Source organism: Schistosoma haematobium, chromosome 3 (assembly GCF_000699445.3).
Source record: "Schistosoma haematobium chromosome 3, whole genome shotgun sequence".
NCBI classification, from domain to species: Eukaryota; Metazoa; Platyhelminthes; class Trematoda; order Strigeidida; family Schistosomatidae; genus Schistosoma; species Schistosoma haematobium.
In genome coordinates this window covers 45225560-45250103 of record NC_067198.1, presented here as the reverse complement: position 1 = coordinate 45250103, position 24544 = coordinate 45225560, and the positions used below count along the sequence as shown (strand labels likewise).

General features: G+C 33.5%; 1 protein-coding gene across 2 annotated transcripts; it reads right to left on the bottom strand.

Annotated features, from left to right (window-relative positions):
- Window positions 1-5125: 5125 nt before the first annotated feature.
- On the bottom strand, window positions 5126-23519 carry MS3_00005877 (uncharacterized protein; the record flags this gene model as incomplete). Of its 2 annotated transcripts, XM_051213961.1 has the most annotated exons (5): window positions 5126-6838; window positions 8764-8994; window positions 20440-20803; window positions 22190-22485; window positions 23433-23519. In XM_051213961.1, 4 exons carry the CDS (start codon window positions 22409-22411, stop codon window positions 6825-6827), a joined length of 831 nt encoding a protein of 276 aa, XP_051069983.1. In that variant the 3' UTR covers window positions 5126-6824. The 2 variants fall into 2 exon arrangements, with proteins under 2 accessions (XP_051069983.1, XP_012792683.2); XM_012937229.3 differs by lacking the exons at window positions 5126-6838; window positions 23433-23519 and having other exon boundaries at window positions 7916-8994; window positions 22190-22411.
- Between the last annotated feature and the right edge of the window lie 1025 nt (window positions 23520-24544).

Genomic DNA, 24544 nt, shown 5'->3' with positions numbered 1-24544 from the left:
TATTACGGCGAGAAATGTAGACAAACATGAGAAGAATGAACAACAATTGGATAAAACTAGAAAGGAAGCCCCAGAACAGAATGGGTTGTAGAATGCTGGTCGTTGGCCTATTCTCCATTGGGATTAACAGGCGTAAGTAAGTAAGTAATGTGTTCATTGTTCACCCTATCCATTACATGTCTGTAACTTATTTTTCGTCTGAATACAATTATCGGGTCACGCTTGATCAAATCAAGTTGGCTTTCTCGCCTTCTATCTCCTTTTCGTATTCTTCACTTCAACGAATGCTTGAAATAACTACATTGAATGCAACCAATATTTGACTTCTTATTACTACCGTCATGCAAACGGGCTTAGCTCAAAGAAAATATGGAGTTATATAGAAGATTTATGTTCATAACATATTCGTATCATCAAACCAGAGTCAAATCAGAGCCACAAAAGGTAATGAAGATAATAGTACCATGGATATACTGTTTTTGAAGTTAGGAACAAAACATAATAAGATGTGACAGTACTTCCTAGTTACTATTATTAATAACTTTATTCCGTATCAGATTTTTGGTACAATATAGAATTCTCAGCACAAAGAGTTTCAACAAGCATACCTTTCTTATTTCTTGATCGATCCTGACGATAAGTATTGATTGACCGCCAGTTAGATGTTAGCAGTTCAGGAATTGACATTTGAATATTGGTCATTCTCTTCACAACAAATTATCAGCCACTGCGATGACTGGGATTGTACTTTTTGTAAATTGTACAACGAAAGGTCGTAAACTTTTCATAAACACGCCTGAATAATTTATGCGAATAATGGATGTCATTATGTATTACAGTAAACAAAAACAATTAATTTGTTGAAATATCTAGATGGGAAGAACAGGTAGCCCAGATATTCTTTGTGGTAATGACACTTTACTAACTGACATTATCTCTGGATTACTTTGAATTGAGCATTTAAGACAAATTTATTGATAATGGTAAACATAAATGGCATAAGCGGAGGTGAAATCATTTTTCAGCTCAATATGATTCACAGAATATACACAATACTACATGTAGTTATCATTCATTAAAAAATCTAGGTTCATAATAACAAGAAGAAACCACTGCCAAATACCTTAGGAAAACAACTGGCGCATTAGGACAAGAAGTCTTTGTTGAAAGTGTAAAAGTAATAGAGGATTAGTGTCACATCATAGCATATCAGAATACAGAAAATGAATGAGAATCAAGTTAAAAATCATTGCGCTGGCTAGTAGTAGTATTCAGTGTTTTTCAGTTTGATATTCCACTCGAACACTCATATCTTGCTAATGTGACGAGTATTCGTCTATTGACCTTTAAGTATTCTCACGTTCAAACCACAAAGAGAATTCGTGCTGACCTCTGTTTCCCAATATTTGAAGTATGGTCTATTGTCACTGTCCTGATGTAATGTCATATATAAATGACTTAACCGAATGAATAGTTCACTTAAGACCCTTAAAGAAATAAGCATCGGATTCAGAGAGTGTGTAGACCTTGAAAAGTAGAGTTCAATCATAAACACTTATCAAGTATATGTTACATACATATATCAAATGCTCAAGTTCAAAGCTTATCCACTGCATAGTATACACAGAGTCATAAACACAGTAGGCATTATTATCGAGTCAGCATAGAATTTAAACACCCACAGTATTTTTGCATTATCTAACAAGGTTTTTTATAATCCACAATTTACGACAGAATGATGGATTAGCGTAATCTCAGTCAACTGAGTACGTTATTTCATGGAACTTAAAATATCATCAATGCCTTATCAAATGCATTTAGGTGTGGTATATGGGACGTCTTCCTTTTAGAAAACTACCTTAAACAGTTTCAGCACCAGAATATTTGTATCATTTCATATCAGTTTTTCTAAGTATCTAATACTGCGATGAGTTCGGATATCGTATGTTACTTTTCTTTTCTTCACTTTAACTAATTTTAAGGATTAGAATATAAGACTAACGATAAATTTCAACCAGAATAACACTGTACGTCTAGAAATCTAATGAACTTTCAGCTGACCACATCCCTAGGCTGTTTTCATATAATTATTGGGGAACCCAAATGTTTTCTATCATTTCAGATATGATATGATGGAAAGAAAAGTCTAAGTTAGATTGATTTTACTCATTATGAGTTTTGGTTCAAGATTACTTCCATTTTGATTTAATGGAATGATTACTCAATGTAGTCTTCTTGTTTTCTTTTCTTGTATGATATTGTATTCTGTATGATATGCGAGATATTTTGTATTCCATTGACATGAACTATGCTCAGTATGTGATTTAATCCTAATTATTAATCAAAATGGGTGTACAATCAATATATAAATGAGTGTATTTTCTACTAGTTGTCGTCGTCATCGTGTTTTGGGGCTAATAAATCTTCACTTATACCAGTATTTGTGTTCTTACTTTCACATCGTGGGAATTGCAGAGGTTCCTCGTTCCGAGTATAAGTGATCAGCGTTTTTCCAGCACAGAAATCAGCGACGACCAAATATAACAAGATGAAACATTCTTCCTTGTAAGGATTACAGCGACTCACATGCAAATGAGTTTAGTCTCATCTAACGCAGTTAAGCCCTTTTGCTAACTCATTTAGCGGACAAAGTCATACGCACTATATCAATTTATTGTACCCTTATTATTTTGTGCTTGTATGAAATACGTATGCTTGAATATTGCTTATGGCCTACGCATTTATTCACTCTGCTAATCTTACTACTAACTGATTATTTGATTCGATTACCCATTCATTTCACATGTTATATATATGTCCATGTTATTCATATTCAACACACGCACTCACTCACACACTCTCGTCTCGCTCTTGCTCTGGCTCTCGCTCGCTTGCTTGCTTGCCTTTTGGCACAACTCTTCTATGCTTGTTTAACGCATCTGTACATTTGGATATATGTGTGTGGTCTCGTAATAAACGTAATCAACACTTCGTATTTGCCTTCTGGTTAATAAACCGTTGGGACGTTATATAGAACGGTTATCAAGACGAACTGTATACGAAGTTTAATGATTATATCGAATACCGACCACCACAGGATATTGAAGTATAAACAATACATAGAGCGTAGTACTACTGTTATGTCTCGACAAGGATAATGATTGGTAACTTTTGGGATCCATTTATGGACCAATACTATGCGTATATTTTTATTGTATAATTGGTAAATAACTAAACCATTCATATTCGTGTTCCTCTTATTATGAGTTTCATTTTGATCTATGAACTATTACTAAACAATTTACCATTCTTGAGTTATGCCCAGTTTATCAAATACTACCTCCCACATTCACAGCCACATTTGGCTACGTCCTGAACAAATGTTGTTTCATATTTTATTGGTACGTTGTGGTCTGTTTGATTGGTAATGATTCATATTGCAGAGGCTGAGATTGGAGTTCTGGACTTAACTAGGCAGGAAGCAAGTGGACATGTAAGACCATGTATAACCTTGAGATTTTAAATGTTTGCCAAAATGTATGTCAAAATTTGCAGTAAATTCTTGCAGTTATCTACTCAAGAATGTTGAATAGTTCGTTTATTTTTTTTCAAATTCTCTTGTGATTTTCTTAAGAACACCGATTAGTCAAAGTATTTTTAGTAGTTTTAAGGCATCTGGAGTTAAGTTAACCGGACCTCCTAATAAAGTGACTTTGTAATGTAAGTACAAATAGTAGTGTGATTGATAAACAACAATAGGAACGATAACATCTTCAACAAATGATATAGACTACTACCTATAGGTATTAAGTAGCGTATAATGGCAAGACTAATTTATGGACGAGCAAATCAGAACCGTGTTAGAGATGTCAAGGTTACGGCGCCAACTTCAGTGCTTAATGCTAACGTACGATCGGTCTACAGGGAATTTGGTAGAAAACGTGATAATTGAGTGGCTATAACAAATAAAGCGGTGAGACTATAATTTGTAGACGAATCAATCAGGTATAAGATAATAGATCTCTGATTCTAACGCGAAAGCCTTTCATCTATTTGACTAAATAGATTTCTGGCATTATAGCTGATGTCAGTTCATGATGAAAACCCTACATATAATTCCTAACTAAGGCAAATCATGACAATTATTGAGAACTGGATACTAAAAGCACCACTAACACTGGCTGCAACCAGTCACTACAATATATACGGATGTTTGCAAAGCGTACAGACTCCTACATAGGCTTAGTTATGTATATCATGTCGTTATCCACAAGTGGCATTTTGTGTACTCAACAATCGGAGTGCACCTAAACAATGTTGAAGCTATGTGGTCGAGGCTGAAAGAGTATTTGAGACTTTATCATGACTCTGGAGACCGACTATTATGTAGCCGTATGGATAATTTCCTCTACTGCATGCATTACGATTTTAGAACCTCTGAACCTCCTTCTAACCCTGATAAGTTTTTGAACCATGTATAAGAAGTGTATCCACTTTATTTCTTTGGTTTTGTATAACACCTTTTTTTCTATACTTACTGTTTGCTGAGTGACTAATATTTCCGGAAGTCACTTAAGATTCGTTCAAAGGTCGTCCATAAATTAGAATCTCGCCGTGTGTAATAGATTAAAATCTATTCCATGAAACGAAAATAAAATCGATGGATTATTTCTTAATCAAGGAATCTTGAACAAGAGTTTTATTGTGTTAGTAGTTCAACTTTTCAAGATTAACAACCTATACCCTTGAGTAACACAGTATAAGAGGGTATTTGACAGCTAATGAGGTAGGAATATATTCACACGACATTTTGAATTATTATTCTAGTATGTGTTCTGCATATTTTACCAAGTGTACTACCAAGTTTATTTCATTTTCAGACTGATTGTGAAATAGTTTTAGTTACAACCTGTTATAACCTTGGATGTCTGACTTTTCTATCACGCGACTTATCAACCAATTAGGATCCGGCTTACACAATCTTCGCACTATGCCAAACCAATGACGTTCAACCGGTATGAGCAGTTTAGCGTCCTTATTGGTTCTATGTCCTTTAGCCCTCCACTTGAGTCCAGAACACAATACCAGCTTCTGCAATATGAATCGAATCAGAGCAGATCGTTTACTTCAGACATACCCGGTTTATATATCAATCAGACAGACCACAATGTACCATAAAATAGAAAATAACATGTGTACACAAATAAGCCAAAAAGTGGCTGTGAATGAGGGGGACAGTAATTAATAGACTGAGCATAGCTCAAGAATCGTAAATCGTACAATAATAAAATATAGGTCAAAATAAAGTTTATCATAAGAGGAATATAAATATACATAATGTAATTGTTGAGTAGTTATACAATAAGAATATTTATAGAATATTAGTCCATTAATAGTCCTCGTGAGTTACCTGTAATTTAATCTTCACTGGGTTATAACACAACCTGAATACGATCATTAGTTATTAATTTCACAAATTAATAGAAATATGGTGCTTAATGTAACACTGTGGTGAATATTACTTATATCGACTGTCATAAGTAGTATGTAACACTAGGCACATGTGAAATGCCTAACAGTAGATGATTAAAAGATCGAACTGAACAGAACAGAAAGAGAAACAAAGAGGAATTGAAATAAAAACAACATTGAAAGAATCATGAAGTATGTAAAAGGACAACTGATGGAATATACGCAAATGATGTATTTAATGCATGAGTGTTCACTCACCACAACAGTAGTACTGATGGTATACAGCGAAGCTTTTTCTTTATTAGTGTTTGACCCTTAATTGATTTCACTTAAAATACATACCCCCCCCCACATTTCATTTCATCAACATTCATTAACATTATATCATTTCTTATAATGCAAATTCGAAAACACTAAAATACAACATGTTTGAAGATCATACAGATTTTCAGCATTCATATATTAGCAGAAAACATGAAGAGTATAGTACATGTATATGGAACTTGACCTTTGGGTAAGGTCTCTGAATAACAAATGACTCAACATTTATAGTCAAATAATAATGTATACCATACAAGAACACATACACCTCAACAACGGGTACATTCGAAGTACTACATGCTCACTTTCATGAAAATAACTGCAATAGGTCTCCAATGGTAATCCTAAGAACATATATTTGTTTAGATGCTCACAAAATACTTAACCTTATTAAAACGACATTGTACTGGCTTAGCTTCGTTAATCAATCACCTTGATAACCATCGTTATATACATCTCAGTTCTGTGTGAAACCAGACGGCAGTAATAAGTGACAACTACAATTTATTAGCAGATAGCATAGACAACAAAGTTATAAGCGTATCAAACGAATTGGAAGCAGAGAGGTGAATTTATGTGTATGCGAGTAAATACAGAGGTGAATTTATAGTCAAATTGAATAAGATGCAACTAATCAAGGTAAAGGCTAATCATAGGATTCAAGTACATATATACATAGGAAAGAGAATGATTCATCGAGTGATATTTAAGCGATTAACATTTTAGTTACATAGAGCTATATATGCATAGGTTGTCATATGTGGATCAAGTGTATACATTTATACGGACAAATACAAAGAAATAGACGAATTGTTACTGCTCGAACAACGTTGTCTGTTAAGGTTAGTTAACAAAGAGGGATTAACCAGAATTTAATCATAATTGAAATTGATTATAGGAGAGTTTCTTTAACATATTAGCTGGTTAAACAAAACGTCGGCTGGATAGAAGATATGAATTGTTAGTTGTGCTGACCTCCTCGACTATACTTATTATCAGTGTCAATGATATAATATACAGTAATGTTTGGATTATTGAATGAAATCTAAACAGAAGATGCATTCATTCATAATAAGAATATGACTTCATGCTATGTTATAGTAATCTATTTCTAACATTAAGCAAAATGATACATAAATTTAAACTCTGTACACAATTTCCCACGAACTTCCTTTTTGTAAATCATTTTTACATTGTAAAACATTTCGAGAACTAGTTTTTGCTTGTCTTTCATGTTTAAGTTACCGTAATGCTCCATTGATTAGTTAATATAGTGCACATGTACGTAATTTGTCCAGGAGCTCCTCTGGGGCTACTTTCGATCCCAAGCCCGGAGAAAGGAGGAGGGTTAAGCATGGGTTAGTGATGCCAACCCGTAGAAAAATAACTCGCTAAAAAATGGTCCACGGGTGAACTCGAGGAAGCCCTAACAAACTCAGAAAGAGTCGAAGATATTTCATCCAATCATCATTTGGAAGAATATTCCGAAATCCCTACGTGTAGCTTTTCTATTCAATTAATGCTAATAAACCCCTGTATGTGGATTGGATAACTATAATGATGATTTCGTTTTTATTAAAAACTATAAATACCTAACGGTTCTGTACCATAAATGACATTGTTAGGAATAACGTTCGTTCCACTTGTCTTCTGTGTTCTCATTCGCAACTTAGGAGGGTTCTAGCATTCGACTGCTCAAGTTATACGTAGTATATTAAGAATGTGAACTCTAGATATAACAATTAGCATATGTGGTCCTTATATGATTGCACTTGAGTGTTAATGAAACTAATGATACAATATAACTAAGATGTCAATGGTATTACTTAGAAACAAATTCATTACTTTCAACGTTGACAACTTACACAATAAGCACAAAAATTCAATAATAGTATTAAGAATATGTACTTATAGTTGTTCGTATTTAAGATTAAACTGGTCAGTTTGATTCCCAGAAAAACTCATTACTTTATTTTAACTGTCTATATACCTGATTAACAAGTCTGAATTGAGATGAAATTTCTATACTAAGACCACACTATTATCATTCAACACTTCATATACAATCTTTTACAGTATAAACCTATTTCACTATTTAAGTTATTTATATATATCAAATAAGCTTGAATTATTTTTTATGGTTAGCGTTGTTTTAGTTAGTTAGTTGGGTTCGCTAACCTCATGCCCAACCCTTCTCCTTTATCCGGGCTTGGGACCGGCAGCAGCCCAAGATAGGGGTCCAGGCGGAGTGTTGAGATCAGTTGGCCAGACACTATCAGTAACAATCTACTGTGGGAGAAAACAAACCAGACCCCAGGAATGGAAGAAATCAGAAAGAACCACTGCAAGTGGATAAGACACAAATTGAGGAAAGCACCCAACAGTATCACAAGGCAAGCCCTCACATGGAATCCTCAAGGCCAAAGGGGTTGAGGAGGAAGATCAAAGAACATATTACGGCGAGAAATTTAGACAGACATGAGAAGAATGATTAAAAATTGGATAGAACTAGAAAGGATGGCTCAGGACAGAGCGAATTGTAGAATGCTGGTCGTTGGCCTATTCTCCATTGGGATTAACAGGTGTAAGTAAGTAAGTAAGCAAATTATATCCATCTAAATGCAAACACTAGCAACTTATTACATAAGAATATAAAATCCCTCTTTTTATAGAAGAATATTAAATTATTATTTTATATAGACATATTATACAATTGATCATAAATCATAGATTAGAACCAGTATCATTATAGTCTTTTATAAATTTTCTAAATGAAAAATTTAATCTCTCTACATAATTTATTTTTTGAAGCTCATTTATACTACTAACAAAATGAAGCAGTAGTATAAATGTTACACCAAAAAAAGTATGCAAAAGGCTTATTATATGGTAAGAATACAGTGATAGGTTAAAACATATGTAGATATAGATATGTAAATATTGATTAACGTTCTATATTAGAAAACTGACGTGGTGCAGGACGATTGGAATAATTCACTTTTGACATTGGTCTTGTTGTTTGTTGTTGTCCTTGTTTATTATCCAAAATTACATTCGATATTGACCGGTGATTATCTTTACGATCTATTTGTTCTTGTAATATATTTTCTAATTGATTAATACGTTGATCAGCTTCTCCATAAACTTGTTGAAGTTCTTGAATTCTTTTAATTGATTGTTTACTTTTAATGAATACTGTTTCTGGAATTTTAAAAAGAAAATAATAGTTCACTTCAAAACAAATTCATTCTGCCTGGAGCCCCTTTTGGGGTTACTGTCGGTCCGAAGCCCGGATAAAAGGAGGAGGGTTGGGCATGGGATTAGCAACCTTATCCCGTATAAAACTAACTCGCTAAAACAATGCTAACCAGAAAAAATAAAAATGTTTAAAAGAAAATGATATCATAAGTATTGAAGTGATATTGAATATGGGTAATGTTATTATGGTAAGATTTTGTAGTGTCGGTTATTGTGTTATTAAGCCCATATACCACATTCTAACTGTCGGACAGCCCATTCTATTCATTCTACTTGAGTCACATTCTGACCTTGTTATTTATTCGCTTATCAACCTTGGCTGTTTTTGTATGAGCGCGTAGTTGTATGTACATTTCTTATCCCATTACTCATCACATGTCTGTAACTTACTTTTGTGTAACTATAAATAGTGATTAACTCTTGGTTAAATGGGAATTGGCTTACCAGCCATCTTCACTCTGCATCGTTTCTCTTCTTTCTACTCCATTCGCTTTATATACAAAATACGTGTATTCACAAGTCCATTCTCGTTATTTGACTTATTTAATTTCTTTATTGACTAACACGATTAAAGTCGGTGATTATATACTAGGATGGGTGATAACAAACATTCATACGATCTAATTGGAGTCAGATCCACGGGCCACTAAAGTGGAGAGCCCTTTCGACAACATCGTCCGACCTAAACGACAACAAAAATAACGGGCCACTACGAAAATCTCATTTGCTTTATCAAAAATATTGATTTGAGCCTGAGATCATTTTTTTGTCACCCATCAATTTCAACCTGGAGATTTTTGAAAATAAAAAGCATATGACATTTGTTTCATCTTAATGCTAGACTTCATATTCATGAATTAACCATTGGTCTAACCCATCCTTTTTAGAGTTATGTGATAAGTTCCATATTTGTAGATCACTGTAATGAATAAGTCATTAGATGCTTCATTGAAATGAACTGCTGACAGTTAAAACATTCGGATGAATCTGTCTTTAAAGAATCGTTTCTCAGATTAGATCAATCCAAGTCAAAAATCAGCATACAATCGAACAAATCTCTAAGATTAACCAATTAAAAATCAATCACACACCTACTTATCTTAGAATTATACTGTGAAATGGTGACTAATTGAATTCAATCACCTAGTCACATTGTATGATTATTATGCTGTGCTACAAATTAATCGAAGATAAAATTATGGTTTTGAAGTAACACACTCAATGTTGGATACAAAAGGCCTGATTTCGATCTTTGCCAAAGTCGTGTTGGTTCACTGATTTAGAGACTTGTAATACAACGAAAAAGTTTTCTTGTGCTTTCTATTTTTGGAATAGATTCACAGCCGAAGAGAATCGTTTCAACTTTACGATTGAATAAACCAATAAATCTTTGATAAAATACCGAATAAGTTTAAAGTATAGTGTTATTGAATAAATCCATAGTTTGATGTGACAAGTCTGTAAGCGATAAAGTGCGTTTGAAAGTTATTCAACAGTGGAGCTAATCCGTATAGGGTTGAGACAGATATTTGCCACAGTTCAATGGAAGATGGTTGCGCAATTTCGTGGATTGTTTGAAGTTAGACATTAAAACTGTTGAATGCCAGCTTAGTAGTCTAGATGTTAAGCGTTCACGCGTAAGACTGAGGGCGCTGGGTTCGAATCCCGTGGGCAGGAGCATGGATGCGCACTGCTAAGGAATCTCACAATTGGATGAAACGTCCATCCAGTACTTATAGGTTTTTAATGATGGTCTAAAATCGATCGGTTCATGATGTCAATCGATAACTTAATAATATCCATAACCCCATACTGATGAGATATATTATTTCATAGTAAGAGATTTTGTATCCTTTGATAAGTGATAGAAACATTTCTGAAGTAGAAAAACATTGTATCTTTTATGTTTGTTGATTGATTAGGTTGTCATGACAATTTTCAGACTGAGTTAAAGGATTTAGACAATACGATAAGATGAACCTTATCAGTACTATAATAAGGTACTATAGTGTATGAATTGTACGAGAATGTTCATTTCAATTCTATAATATTAAATAGCTAGTAGTAATACTCTTTAAACTATCTTTGATTTGATATACTTTCAGTGGTGTAAGCATTATTTGTAGAAATTGCATTATCAAAGAACCTTAACTTCAATGAGCATAACTTCAATAATTCAATGTTAATTTATATGTATTACTAAGTATTCTGCTAGATGTAATGCCTGGATTTTGAAATTACAGGATAAGATTGATTAAATGACGAATTAATTGGAAACAAAATTGTATTTCTAATGTCTTGATGAGAATACTTAATAGATCTTCATTTTTAGCATTGGGTTATATTGATTGGAATCTTTATTGACAGGACAGTATGAACATGCCCTGGTACGGCCGACGGTGGGGAGAGTTAAATCTTCCTCTCGAAACGCTCTCACATGGCCACGCGTATATAGTCTCTGCCAGGGAAGTCCTGATCACTGCTTTCTCGCACCAGTGGTGTTGTTTACGAAATTGCGAGGAAGAAAAGCGAATATTCGATGCTTTAACCAGGTTAGTAGATATGGAGAGTTTATCTAGTACAGTTAAAAAACCCTGATTTCAAAACCACTGGTGCATATGGGCTCCAGTATCCTGAAGAAAAAAATGGCGTATGAACCTATTTTTGGTCACTGGTTATCATGGGACTGTATCTCTTGACTTTGCTCCACAGCCTTGTGGATTAGACCTTTAGGTCAAAGGCTTCAGGTATGGCCCTCTAAAAAAGCACTTGCTTTGGTCTTGGCACCCGAGCAGTTTTCTTTTTCTATGAAGGAATCAAGTTGAAAGATTGGTCCATTTAACAAACTCATTACAAATGTAAATGATAGCTATTTATCTTCATTAAAAACTAAAATAACACATTGATGTTTGTACAATAAATGACTAATTGTTCAAAAAAGAAAAAGAAATACACCAACATATTAATGATTATGCCTAGTCCGTCAATTTAAGTGGCTGTTTTCCATTCACTGAAATGATATCAAGTTTAATACAATACTAGTACTACTCTTATCACATGTTATTATTATATCTAATTTCCTTAAAATGAATATTTTCGATGAGCTGAATGGTTTGGTCGTAGAGTTTTCATCAGTACAAACTTCAGATAGAAGTGAATTGTTCGAATTAGAGATATAACCAAAACGAAGAAGTAAACAATAATAGGTTTTAGGTCAACAACAACCAATCAACATCAAGGTCTACAGGACAAGCTGTGAATCACATATAGAGAAATTCAAACATTCACAGTTGATTAATCACTGAATGGTGATCAATGTCATATGTGTCAACTCTTTATTACTGACACGGGATCAAATCTTTCAGGGAGCACCAGTTCCCTTAAGATTACAGGTACACCTTGTTGATCAGTGCCAAGTAGTAGGAAACCTGGGTCTAGAGTTTCCTATTGATTACCTCCAACCATCATCTAAAATTTGAACACTTCACGGCTAGGCTCTAATTTATGGACGACCTTCGAACAAATCTCAAGTGACTTTGGGAACTGTTAGCCAATCAGCAAACAGCAAGTATAGAATAAAAATAAATTATACAAATTCAAAGAAATAAATTGGATACACTTCTTACACGTGGTTCAAAAACTTGTCAAGGTTAAAAAGAGGTTCAGAGGTTCTAAAATCGTAATGCATGCAGTAGAGGAAACCATTCATATGGCTACGGAATAGTCGGCCTCTGGAGCCATGACAAAGTCTCAAAAACTCTTTCAGCTTCGAACACATAGCTTCAATATTGTTTATGTGCACTCCGGTTGTTGAGTGCACAAAATGCCACTTGTGGATAACAACTCGATGCACATAACCAAGCCTATGTAGGAGTCTGTACGCTTTGCAAACATCCGTATATATTGTAGTGACTGGTTGCAGCCAGTGTTACTGGTGCTTTTAGTATCCAGTTCGCAATAATTGTCATGATTTGCCTTAGTTAGGAATTATATGTAGGGTTTTCATCATGAACTGACATCAGCTATAATGCCAGAAATCTATTTAGTCAAATAGATGAAAGGCTTTCGCGTTAGAATCAGAGATCTATTATCTTATACCTGATTGATTCGTCCACAAATTATAGTCTCACCGCTTTATTTGTTATAGCCACTCAATTATCACGTTTTCTACCAAATTCCCTGTAGACCGATCGTACGTTAGCATTAAGCACTGAAGTTGGCGCCGTAGCCTTGAAATCTCTCCATAAATTAGAGTCTCCTCCACTTCACTTCTATCTGAAGTTTTGCGCTGACGATTAAAAATCTTCACAACCAAACCATGTAGATTCGAGAATAAAACTTCATCTACATCATCCACCTGAGCTATAAATCTTCTTCATTATCTTAACAGATTCATTCATCATCATCATCATCATTTAAATATGTAACTATATAGAGAAATTTCACACAAATAATAATAATATACACCTATATTCATTTCATGTTTAACTCTAGGTGTATTCTAACATTCTTTGTGTTTCTGGTTGACCTGTTAAAACACGATTTATAATTCTCTTTGACAAATTCATTCTATTGCATAAACACTAGATAGATAGATATATATGTGTGTACTTATACATTCATATGAAAGTATATCAAAATGCACAGATTAACCATAGTTTACATTAGAAAGTAAGTGACTTGTTAAACAAAATCTATAAACATTGAATAAATTACTTAAATGATAAGAAATATATGAAAAAGTGTAAAGTGATTTTCAGCAGAATAAAAACTTATATTCTTAATTGTATGTATTGATAAAACTGTGGTGCGTGCTACTTATATTAATATAAGTAGTATATGACGCGAGTCAAGAATGTTATGTCTGGCGGCAGAAGATGGGAGAAGATCAAAAAAGGAAGAGCGGGAATAGAAAGCAGTTAGTATGAAAATGCAAGAACAATGAAGTCCGAGATAATTATTGAACATTTTGCAAATTAAGTATTATAGTATGGTTTTTCTATTTTATCAAGTAACTCCGATTGTTTTCACCTGTCTTCTCTTTCACTACAAAACTAGAGTGAGAATGCTGTAACTAAACAATGTATATCAAAGTATTTCAATATATAATAATGATAACCAGTGGAGTTAATCGATGTCAGATAAAGATAGGTACCTAATTTAGATCATGGAAGATGGTCACACAAATTTGTTGAATGCTGGCTAAATGGTTTAGAGGTTAAACGTTCACACGTGAAATCGAAGGTTTTGGGTTTGAATCCTGTATGCGAGATAGTGGATGAGCACTGGTAAACAGTCTTATACTAGGCTGAAATGACTGTCAAGTGATCTAACATCGATCGATTCATGATCTCAATAAAAAACTTAATAATTTTCACAACTCCCTACCGATAGTAATGTATATACTCATGATAATTGTTAACTATGCAATAAATCTGTTATTTATGAATAAACGACAAATATTTCAGTAATGAACAAGAATGAATGAATTCAAGAATGATGATTAACTGATTTTTGACCTATTTACTGAATGAAATTGCACTCATTATGAAAATTGAGATTGTTGTGTTGAAACTGATGTGGCTTGGTTTGTACAGTTGAGAAGTTCAGAAATGGAAAGAAGTAACTATCTAGTACTTGTGTGGCGTGTGCTACTTATATTGGCATAAATAGTATATGATGTTAGTCGTGAACAGAAGGTCTAGCAGCAGAGAGACAAGAGGATCGAACAGTGAAGAATGGAAACAGGATGCAATTTGTATGAAAACGCAAGAACAATGAAGTCTGAGTTATTTTGGGACAATCGATAGACATTTTGCAAATTAAGCATTTACTTTATGATTGTTAGATTTTATTAACAAGTCGTGTAATTTTGTGTTAAATACATTCGATTGTCCCCACCCGTGTTCTGTTCCCTACATTTGGTGTCGCTGCCAACCAGGAGGTGAGGGGTGTTGTTCTGCGAATGCCGTTGCGGGCCTGGAGCTGAGGTGCTATTTGGGGCAGTCTGGTGCTGAGAGATGGCGTCGAATGGAGTGTTCTGGAGGGGCGGCGTTGGCTGTAACGGGTGCTGTCGATGGAGAGAACCGGTGGGACGTGCGGCTGCTGGGAGGACATCGGATGTAGATGTCTCAGCAGACCGGTGGAGCACGGGTGATAAGCATCTCAGGTGCCGGGTGGATGTAGGATGTTGTTGCCCCGGCAGGAAATCTAGTTATAAAGTTTATGGTGTTGTTGGACAGTGAACTTGAATCATCTCATTTATATTAACTGACATATTTTACAAGTGAATACAAACGTGATATTTTCTTTCTATGACTATTAAGTCAACACAACATAATGTAAAAGCCTATCTACGTCATAGCTTCATGGAATTTCATGATGAAATGATAGCAAAGTAGATTGTCCCAATACAGTTTTAGAATGAAATAGATATGTGTTGGATTAATCTCCTTCCCTTTTCATCTGATCCATTCAATTAAACCATGATATGTATCTGCAAATATGCATTTATTCAGACATATATCCTTATTGTACATCAGTGTTACAATCAACTAGTTTAATATATTGACAGTTTATTTTGATCTTTGTATAGAAAAATGAATAGTTTTAGATTAACATTCATCCTAAACTAAATATGAGCTAAAACATTTTGTATATGGATCCTATGTCTAAGAGATTATAATGATATCACCTTGGACTAACTAACGAAACGAAAACCAGCAATGAAATAAAAGGACAAACTAAACTATTCCTCTGCGCTCCAAACCTATCAGCTAGAGGAAGAAGACAAAATTCAGCCAAGAAAATATATAATTCCACAAGCACCACATGGTTTATTACACAGAAGATAATTATAAGCCAAGCAAAGCTTCAAATTACTTCAAGATTTTGAGTAAGGTCAATAAGCCCATAAATTTACACTCTTACATCATTTCGTCGGTAAAATACGTGATTTCTTTAGAAGAGCACACCGATTTTTAAGTTAACTCTGTTTGTGACTAAACTAACCAATGCATTAGACATGGCGAGTCTAGAAATCGGTAAAAAGTTTGTGACCCAATAGTTCAATATACCCTATTTAATAGTTTGTTTAAACAACAAGTTCTGTCCATTTAATCATTCTATTTCCGTAACTCTAACTTATGAATTGCTTTCACTACTGGAAGCAAAATATCATACACAGTACTGTTCAACTAGTCAGTAGTCGATGATTGAGATTCAAAATTAATTATAGACTTTTATATATTCTTTGAGAAAATTCTTCTGTTGAATTAAATATTCAATGAATTAGTACGTTTATAATAAAAAGGCGACTTAATTTGAAATAGGCGAAACTAAAAATTTTTGGACGAACCAATCACGTACAAGATAACAGGTCTCGGAGTTTGGCGCGAAATTCACTCATCCATTTGGCTAAATAAAGTTTTGGCATTATAACTGATGTCAGTTTGTGATGAACACCGTAAATATAATTTCTAACCTTAATCATCAACTGTAAATTATAATTCTAATTCTTCACGCAGGGTTGTAACCATCATTTAGTCCCGGTTATCAGGTGGATACTCTCAAGGTCAGTCTAGCGTCACTCGAAGGTCGTCCATCAATTATAGTTTCACCTTGATGTTAGACCACCACTGAAGACCTGGAAGCACTGGACGGCCGTTTCGTTCTATTGTGGGACTTCTCAACAGTGCGCATCCACAATCCCGGTCGCGAGATTCGAACCCAGGGCCTTCAGTCTTGCACGCGAACGCTTAACCTCTAAACCACTGAGTCGGCATTCGATAGTCTTAATGTCTAACTTCAACCAGTCCACGAAATCGAGCCACCGTCCACTATTATCTTCAATTAGTTACTATCTTACAACAGACCTGGTTGGACTCCACTGGTCACAATGTTTGACGTAGATTCAGTGTTTGCCAGTACTTATCAGAAAGACATATTTACGAACCTAAAAACACTGCTGCTCTCTCAAACCATTGTCAACTAGCAAGTTCATAAATAGAAGTGAGTTAGTATCAAAAGACTAGACAAATGTGGCATTGGTTACAACGCAGTGATCAATCAATTGAACAGATCGCTATATATATATATATATATATATATATATATACATATATATATATATATTCATGCTTATTATTTATACAATGGTTAAACTTGATGCGAATCGACAGTTACTATAAATACATAGATATATCTGACTAGCATCAGTTCACAACATTTGTATAGTAGTCACAATTTATTTTACTGTGTAATCTTCTCTGACTTACATTCATCAACCATTAAAGCTGAACTAAACAGAAATGTATTTCAATATTTTAAGTGGTCTAGAGGTTAAACGTTTGCGCGCGAGACTGAAGGCCCTGGATTCGAATACCGCGAGCAAGATTGTAAATGCACACTTCTAAGGAGTCTCACAACAATAGGACAAAACGGTCGTCCAGTGCTTTCAGGTTTTCATTGATGATCTAACATTAATCAGTTCATGATCTCAATCACAAACCTAATAATCTCTATAACCCTATACTTATAAAAACTGAATTTTGTCAACTATCTATCTATCTATCTATATGATTCTTTTATGATGAATCAATCAATTCAAGTTCAACTAAGGTCTAGATCATCAATTCTTAAATGTTGACAATGATTCAATCAATTACAAACTGTATATTATTCATTCTATTACATATTCTTCTACTACATATTTTGTTTATTTGTTTTTTCTTACTACCCTCATTTTATTAAGAATTTTTCATTCACTACTACTAATTATCAATTTATAAATAGTAGAATAGAACAATATTATGACATAATAGAAATTTGATGTTTATTGTATCATCTATGTCAAAATGTTGATTGTCATAGAAAACAAACAAACAAACAGTAAACAAATGAGTCTTTTGCACATTGCTGAAGCTATTACAATCCATGTTCACAAATCTAACCTTTGCATTTAAACGAGGTTTTTACAATCAATCTCGCTACTTTGGCTATCAATATAATAGGGAAGTTTGTAGCAAAACTATTCTCGTACTTCTTCCATGTTTTTCTTGTATTTTTTGTATTTTACTTATTCTCAACATTCATTTCTTGATTCCTACATAACTACTATATTACTGACGATTCATCAAAATATTCTGTGTCGGGTAGAAACATGTGTCTACCTCAGTACAATGGAAGATCGTCGCGCAACTTCATGGATTGGTTGAGGTTAGGCATTGACACTGTTGGATGCCGACTCAGTGGTTTAGAAGTTAAGCGTTCGCGCGCGAGACTGAAGGCCCTAGGTTCGAATTCCGCGAGCGGGATTGTGGATGCGCACTGTTGAGAAGTCCCACAATAGGACGAGACGGCCGTCCAGTGCTTCCAGGTTTTCAATGATGGTCTAACATCATTCGGTTCATGATCTCAAAATAAAAAGGTTTTCTGTCTCCTCTCACTTTTATATACTATGCAACGTAGCAACTGCTTGATTTTCAAATAATGACTTTGATTATGATTAAGATGTTTGAAGTGGATAGGACACACATTACGGAAATCATTAAACTGTATTACAAGGCAAGCGCTAGCTTGGAATCCTGAAGGGGAACGAAAAAGAGGAAGGCCAAAGAACACACTGAGTCGGGAATTGGAAACAGACATGGAAAGGATGAATAGCAACTGGAAACAACTGGAAAGGATTTTCCAGGACAGAGTTGAATGGCGAGTGCTGGTGATAGGCCTATGCTCCTCCATGAGGGTTAACAAGCATAAGTAAGTAAGTAAGTGTAGTCTTTTTATTTAAGTAAAGTTACGAAATCTTAATCATTATTTCGATTCAACATTGACTTTAATCTTAATTTCTAAACAAGATCTAAAATGAAACTTACTAATATTCTGTAAATTATTTTCAATAATTCTAGACAAAAATATTATAAGAATTAAGTTCAAGAGGTATTTCCTGGAGTTCTAGTGAGAAGCAGTGACCAAGGGAGTTCAACCGGATCTGTCGTGAAATAGTAACTCACTGAAGACAATAATGGATGTTCCGCTCAATTTCGTGAATTAATTGAACTTAGACATTAACACTGTTGAATGCCAGCTCAGTGGTCTAGTGTTTAAGCTCTCACACGCGAGACTGACAAGTCCTGGGTTCGAATCTCGCAAGGCGGGATCGTGGATGTGCATTGTTGATGAGCCACACAATGGGACGAAACTGCCAGCCAGTACTTCCAAGTTTTCCATGGTGGTCGAGCTTCAATTGACTCATGATCTCAACTACTAAAATTACTAAAATCTCCACAAATCTCCTTCTGATATGTAAAATTATAAAGTATTTTCAATGATGCCTATTGGGTAACTGGTCGTATATAGAAAATTATATTCTTATGGAATATTATGTTTCTTTCTCTTGTTTGTTTGTTTGTTTGAACTGATCAAATTAACGATCACATATAAGTAGTATTTGTTGTATAATAAAACATGTTTATTATTTAAATAGTAAATTTTCCAAAAAATGACAGACAATGAAAAATATGAAACACTCAGGAGAGCAGGCAATTCGATTCATACTAGACTTATCATCTGGATATACCTGATATCTGGTGACAGTGTCTTTACCTATATATTACTTATTGCTCCAAACATCAACGTGTTGTTTTGCTGCTGAAAACCTAAACGATAAGTATTGGATTCGTTTTTCCGTATAAATAACAATATTTGAATGAAAGCACATCTAGCTAGTTAGTCCCAAATTACACAAAACAAGCATCTTTGATACTAATATCAGCTAGAATTCAAGTAACCTAAAAGTTAATATAGACTAAATTCATTGTTCTTCTAAAGTCATCTTTATAACTCACGTTATTACTATTCTAATCATTATATAGAATGAAAGATTGATAAAGGATTACACCAATTTCTGGGGAGTTAAGTTACATAATGAATTAAAACAGTTTGATTGGGAAAACACTTATACATTTCAAAAAGTACAAAAAAAAACAAGTACAATTCAACGGGGGATATGGCTAGTGATACTCTGAATGATAGGTTAACGAAAGTAATTAGCAGGACATTCTACACAGTCAATCTTGCGTTCACCTTCTTGAGTCGACCAGTGATGTCTACTCAAACGAAGGATAAGTTACCTGAGTTGGCCTCCTCAATGTGCATTTACAAACTCAGCTGCTCCTGTGGAGATAGCTATATCGGGCATACTATCAGGCAACTTAACCAACGAATGAGTGAACATCTACTAGCCTGGTTTATGAAGGGATAGATAAAAACAATACGCAGTTCTATCTTAGCACATCTTATTGATAGCGGTCATAATGTAGATAAATCAGAAGAATACTAATAATTCACAATAAATATAATGAAAACAAATACAGACTGAATACTTACTTTTTATAAATCTTTTAATATACCATAATCTATAAACAATCACAAGACCAAAGATTTCAGCAAATGTTGAAGCTGTATCTGCTTGTGAAGTAATATGTAAATAATTACATAATTCTAAAACTTTTGATGATGTAATCCCTCTTGATGGTCGACTAGAATGTCGATAAATATTATAGATATCTAATGAGAAACAAACTGCACATACAAGACCATCTATAATAAATAATAATTGACGACCCCATTGACGAATTCCCATAGCCCATATTTTAAATGGAACTTCCACAACAAATAATGTCAATGTAAATAAACTTAAACATTCTAAAGCTAATTGACCTTCTAAAATTAATCGTTGAGTATTTCCGGGCTGAAGAAAAGAAATACACATAAAGTAAGACAATGATCATTAAGTAGTGAGTAAACAACATAAACAATTACTCACAAACTAAATCATACATTAATCTATGTAGTGTCGAATTTACTATAAATTTTATAAGAACAAAGAATTACTCATGTCTAGCACGCCTTATCGCTAGTACTCTACATTCTTATAACCTTTTATACTATGTATATAGAGTTAAAAGTTAACTCAAATAACTATCGAATTATCCCATAGTTAATATGTAATTGATAAAGAGTTACATATCACAACTATACTAATCTGTAATATTGTTGTGTGTGTGTGCTACTGATGTCGATAGATATAAGTAGTATGTATCATCAATCGAAAGTGAAATGCCTGGAGGCAGAAGATTAAGAAGACCAAAAAACAAAAAGAGAACGAGGACAAAGAATGAATAGTGTGAAATCGAAAGACCAATGAAGTCTGAGACAATTGATTGACGTTTTGTAAATAAAGGTTTTACTGTACGGTTCTCAGTTTTTACTAGGATGTTCTGTAATTTTGTATTCAAATATATTTGACTGTCACCACTTGTGTTCTCGTTCACGACTATATTAATTTTATTAAAAGAGTTTGTTTCTTTATAGTATTAGCAAATCATTGACATATATTAACCAGCTTAGTTAACACCATTGGGTGATGACTCAGTGATCTAAAGGTTAATCGTTCGTGCGCGAAACCAATAGATTCTAGGCTCGAATCTTGCGAGGCGGGATCGTGAATGTACATTGTTGAGGAGTCCCACTATAGAACGAAACGGCTGTCCAGTGCTTCCAGGTATACAAGTAATCTCTGATTTCCAATGGTTCCTCAGGTAGAATCGGTTTAGTATTAAAACTTTATAAACTTATAGATTTCCAATCAGAAACCTCTCAGATAACCAAGATATAGTATTAACCTATTTTCGTTAGTAATTTAGGCACGGAACATATGAAAATACCATTAAAACTGAATAATCATTGAGAAATTAGGAAAAAGTGCAGTGAGTAATTAAATAGCTGATTAGTTGTAGAATTAATCAGGGGTGCTAGGATTTACTGTCGATGAATCATCTTATTAATGAATATCATTGGATAATTTCAATACGACATCCATGAATTAATGCATTCTTTCTTCAATGTGGTCTCGTCGTTATCTTTGAGGGTTTAAATCTTCTGCATGTTGATATTTATAAATGGATGTGACCAGACCTATGTTGGTAAACAACTTCTAAATATGTATGAATCAGTATCGCTTGGATTTATGTCTTCATTATATGGTAAAAACATTATTCTAAACAGTACTATAAGAGATTACAATCGTTGCAAAAACTGTATAATGTTATCTATTCTACAAATATTACATACTTACAGGTAAACGTAATGATTCTGTTTCCAATATCACTCGACATAATACTAATAATGCTTCAAAACCTGTCAATCCGATAACTGATAAATAATATTTTCTCATATTAAACACTTGTTTTAAACGTTTCCTAGCTAATGTACATTTTCCAGATGGTCGCGTTTTTGCCCGTGAATGTGGTACATTATTAATTAATTCCTTATTAGATTCATCCATTGTTATATGCATGTTATTTAATACATATGATAGATGTATATATATATGATTGTCTGTATTTTATTGGACAGATTGCACCATTAAATCTGAAATGGAATAAACCAAAGGTAACGAACTCTACCATGAGGAAACTTTTTTTTCAATAAGCCAAAAATGACCTGTATTTCTTTTACTTACAGCAAGGGATAACTGAATTGTACTCAGTGTTAAATTCTTTTGAACTGTTAGAGCTAATCAAACTCTAATAAGCAATTAAACAGGCTTATTTGTCAGCACCAAGAAGTAGACAAAACATATGGTTAAACGCTTTTCGATAATCAAAAAGTGCATTCATTTTAAAGAGAGCACCAATCTTCGCTCTTGCTCTCTTTAAGATAATAAAGGGAACTATATACATGACATGTACATTTTTGTCCTATAGGAATTTAGTTGCCTCAAACACAAACGTGAAACACTTCAATGTTAAAAATACTGGCTCATAATATCAGAAAATCTCAAGGCATATCTAGATAAATCTAGCTTGTGTTACAAATAGTCACCTATAAAACAGTTCAAATGTAACCAAAACCATGAACATATCCTATACACGTTTTATTCACGAATACGAGTTTCACTATGTGATAAGTTCAGATATATATTTCCCATTACACTGTGTTAACTGCTTTAAAGATATTCACTCATTACTTAAAATATACTATATCATATTGGAAGATTATATCATAAACTGACTTATACTAGTCAAACAGTGAAAAAACAAAGTACATGACATGTGTTTCATGATACTATAAAACTTTTCAACAGTCAAAATCCACGATTTCCTCAAAGATTTTACTTCACTTGAGGTAAGTTTATACTGTCAACTAACTTTCTTTTAAACAATCTCTATAAAGCTTTAATTCATCTGTTTTAAATTATCAGCCTAAAATCGGTATTGTTCTCACAAACGTATTAGTTTGTATATCTCAAAAATTATATAATGGAAATAAAAACTGAGATTGGATAGTTTAGGAAATAAGCGAGAAATAATTCTTACCGATAAAACTATATGAAATAGTCATTGAACAGAAAATCAAATATTTACCATTTCTATATTTAATCTTGTCAAATATGTATAAAATGAATGTGCATATTTCATAGAAACTAGATTTGTTTTTTCAAAATATATACCACTCAATGTAAGATAACTATGAATCAGTTAAAATGAAACAATATTTGTGATTTCATAGTCCAGTTGGAGGTATTTGTTTATTTCTTTACAATATATGCTTGTATGTATTATATTTCTTTGTTTGATTGGATGTATATTCATATTAGTGTCTATACATACATATATGACAATATTTTGATCAATAAAAGGGTAACAATTTAACGTTGTTTTCTTATTTTTATAAAACTTAAATATAAAATTTATTTCATATAACATACTATATTGTATAATTGTTGCATGAATGTTGGTCTAGTTTATAAATACTAAACCATCATAATTATAAGTTAAAACTTGGAATAGATTCAAAATTTTACATCATTGCAATTACTTACAAATATGTAATGCTATTTATATTTTTATTGAAGACATTATAATTCGATTTAGCATAAAACTAACAATAAACGTTTTGTACATATTATCTTTAATATATAAAATAATCCGTTACCCGACTTAACGGTAACTTCCGAGACAAAACAGAACAAATGTTGTCTGTTCAGCTAAAAAATTCGTTTTGATGGTACACTTGATGATAAATTTTAAGTAAGGCAAGTATCACAGCGGCTACTCGGTGCTCTAATTTCGACTAACAGTGTGAATTATAAGATTGGTTTAACAGTGGGGAGTAACTAATATCACGTTAAGCTACTAACCATTGATAATCAATTTTTTCAAACTAAGCCACTCACCAGTTCAAATGGCCTAAATCTACGTTATGATGCTATGGGATTAGAGATAACCTGCAGAATGCCGTGAATGTAAATCTTGAATTGGTTTCAACCTGTATGTAAAGTTTTAGTTTAGTCTTTTGAAAACTAATATCACGTAAAAAGTGTGTCAAAATTTGTCAGTTGAACAGTCTTGAAACTAGTCAATCAGCAAACTACGTCCAGGATCCTCAAGTGTACGATTTGAGGAAGCTTAGCAATAGATGAATTATG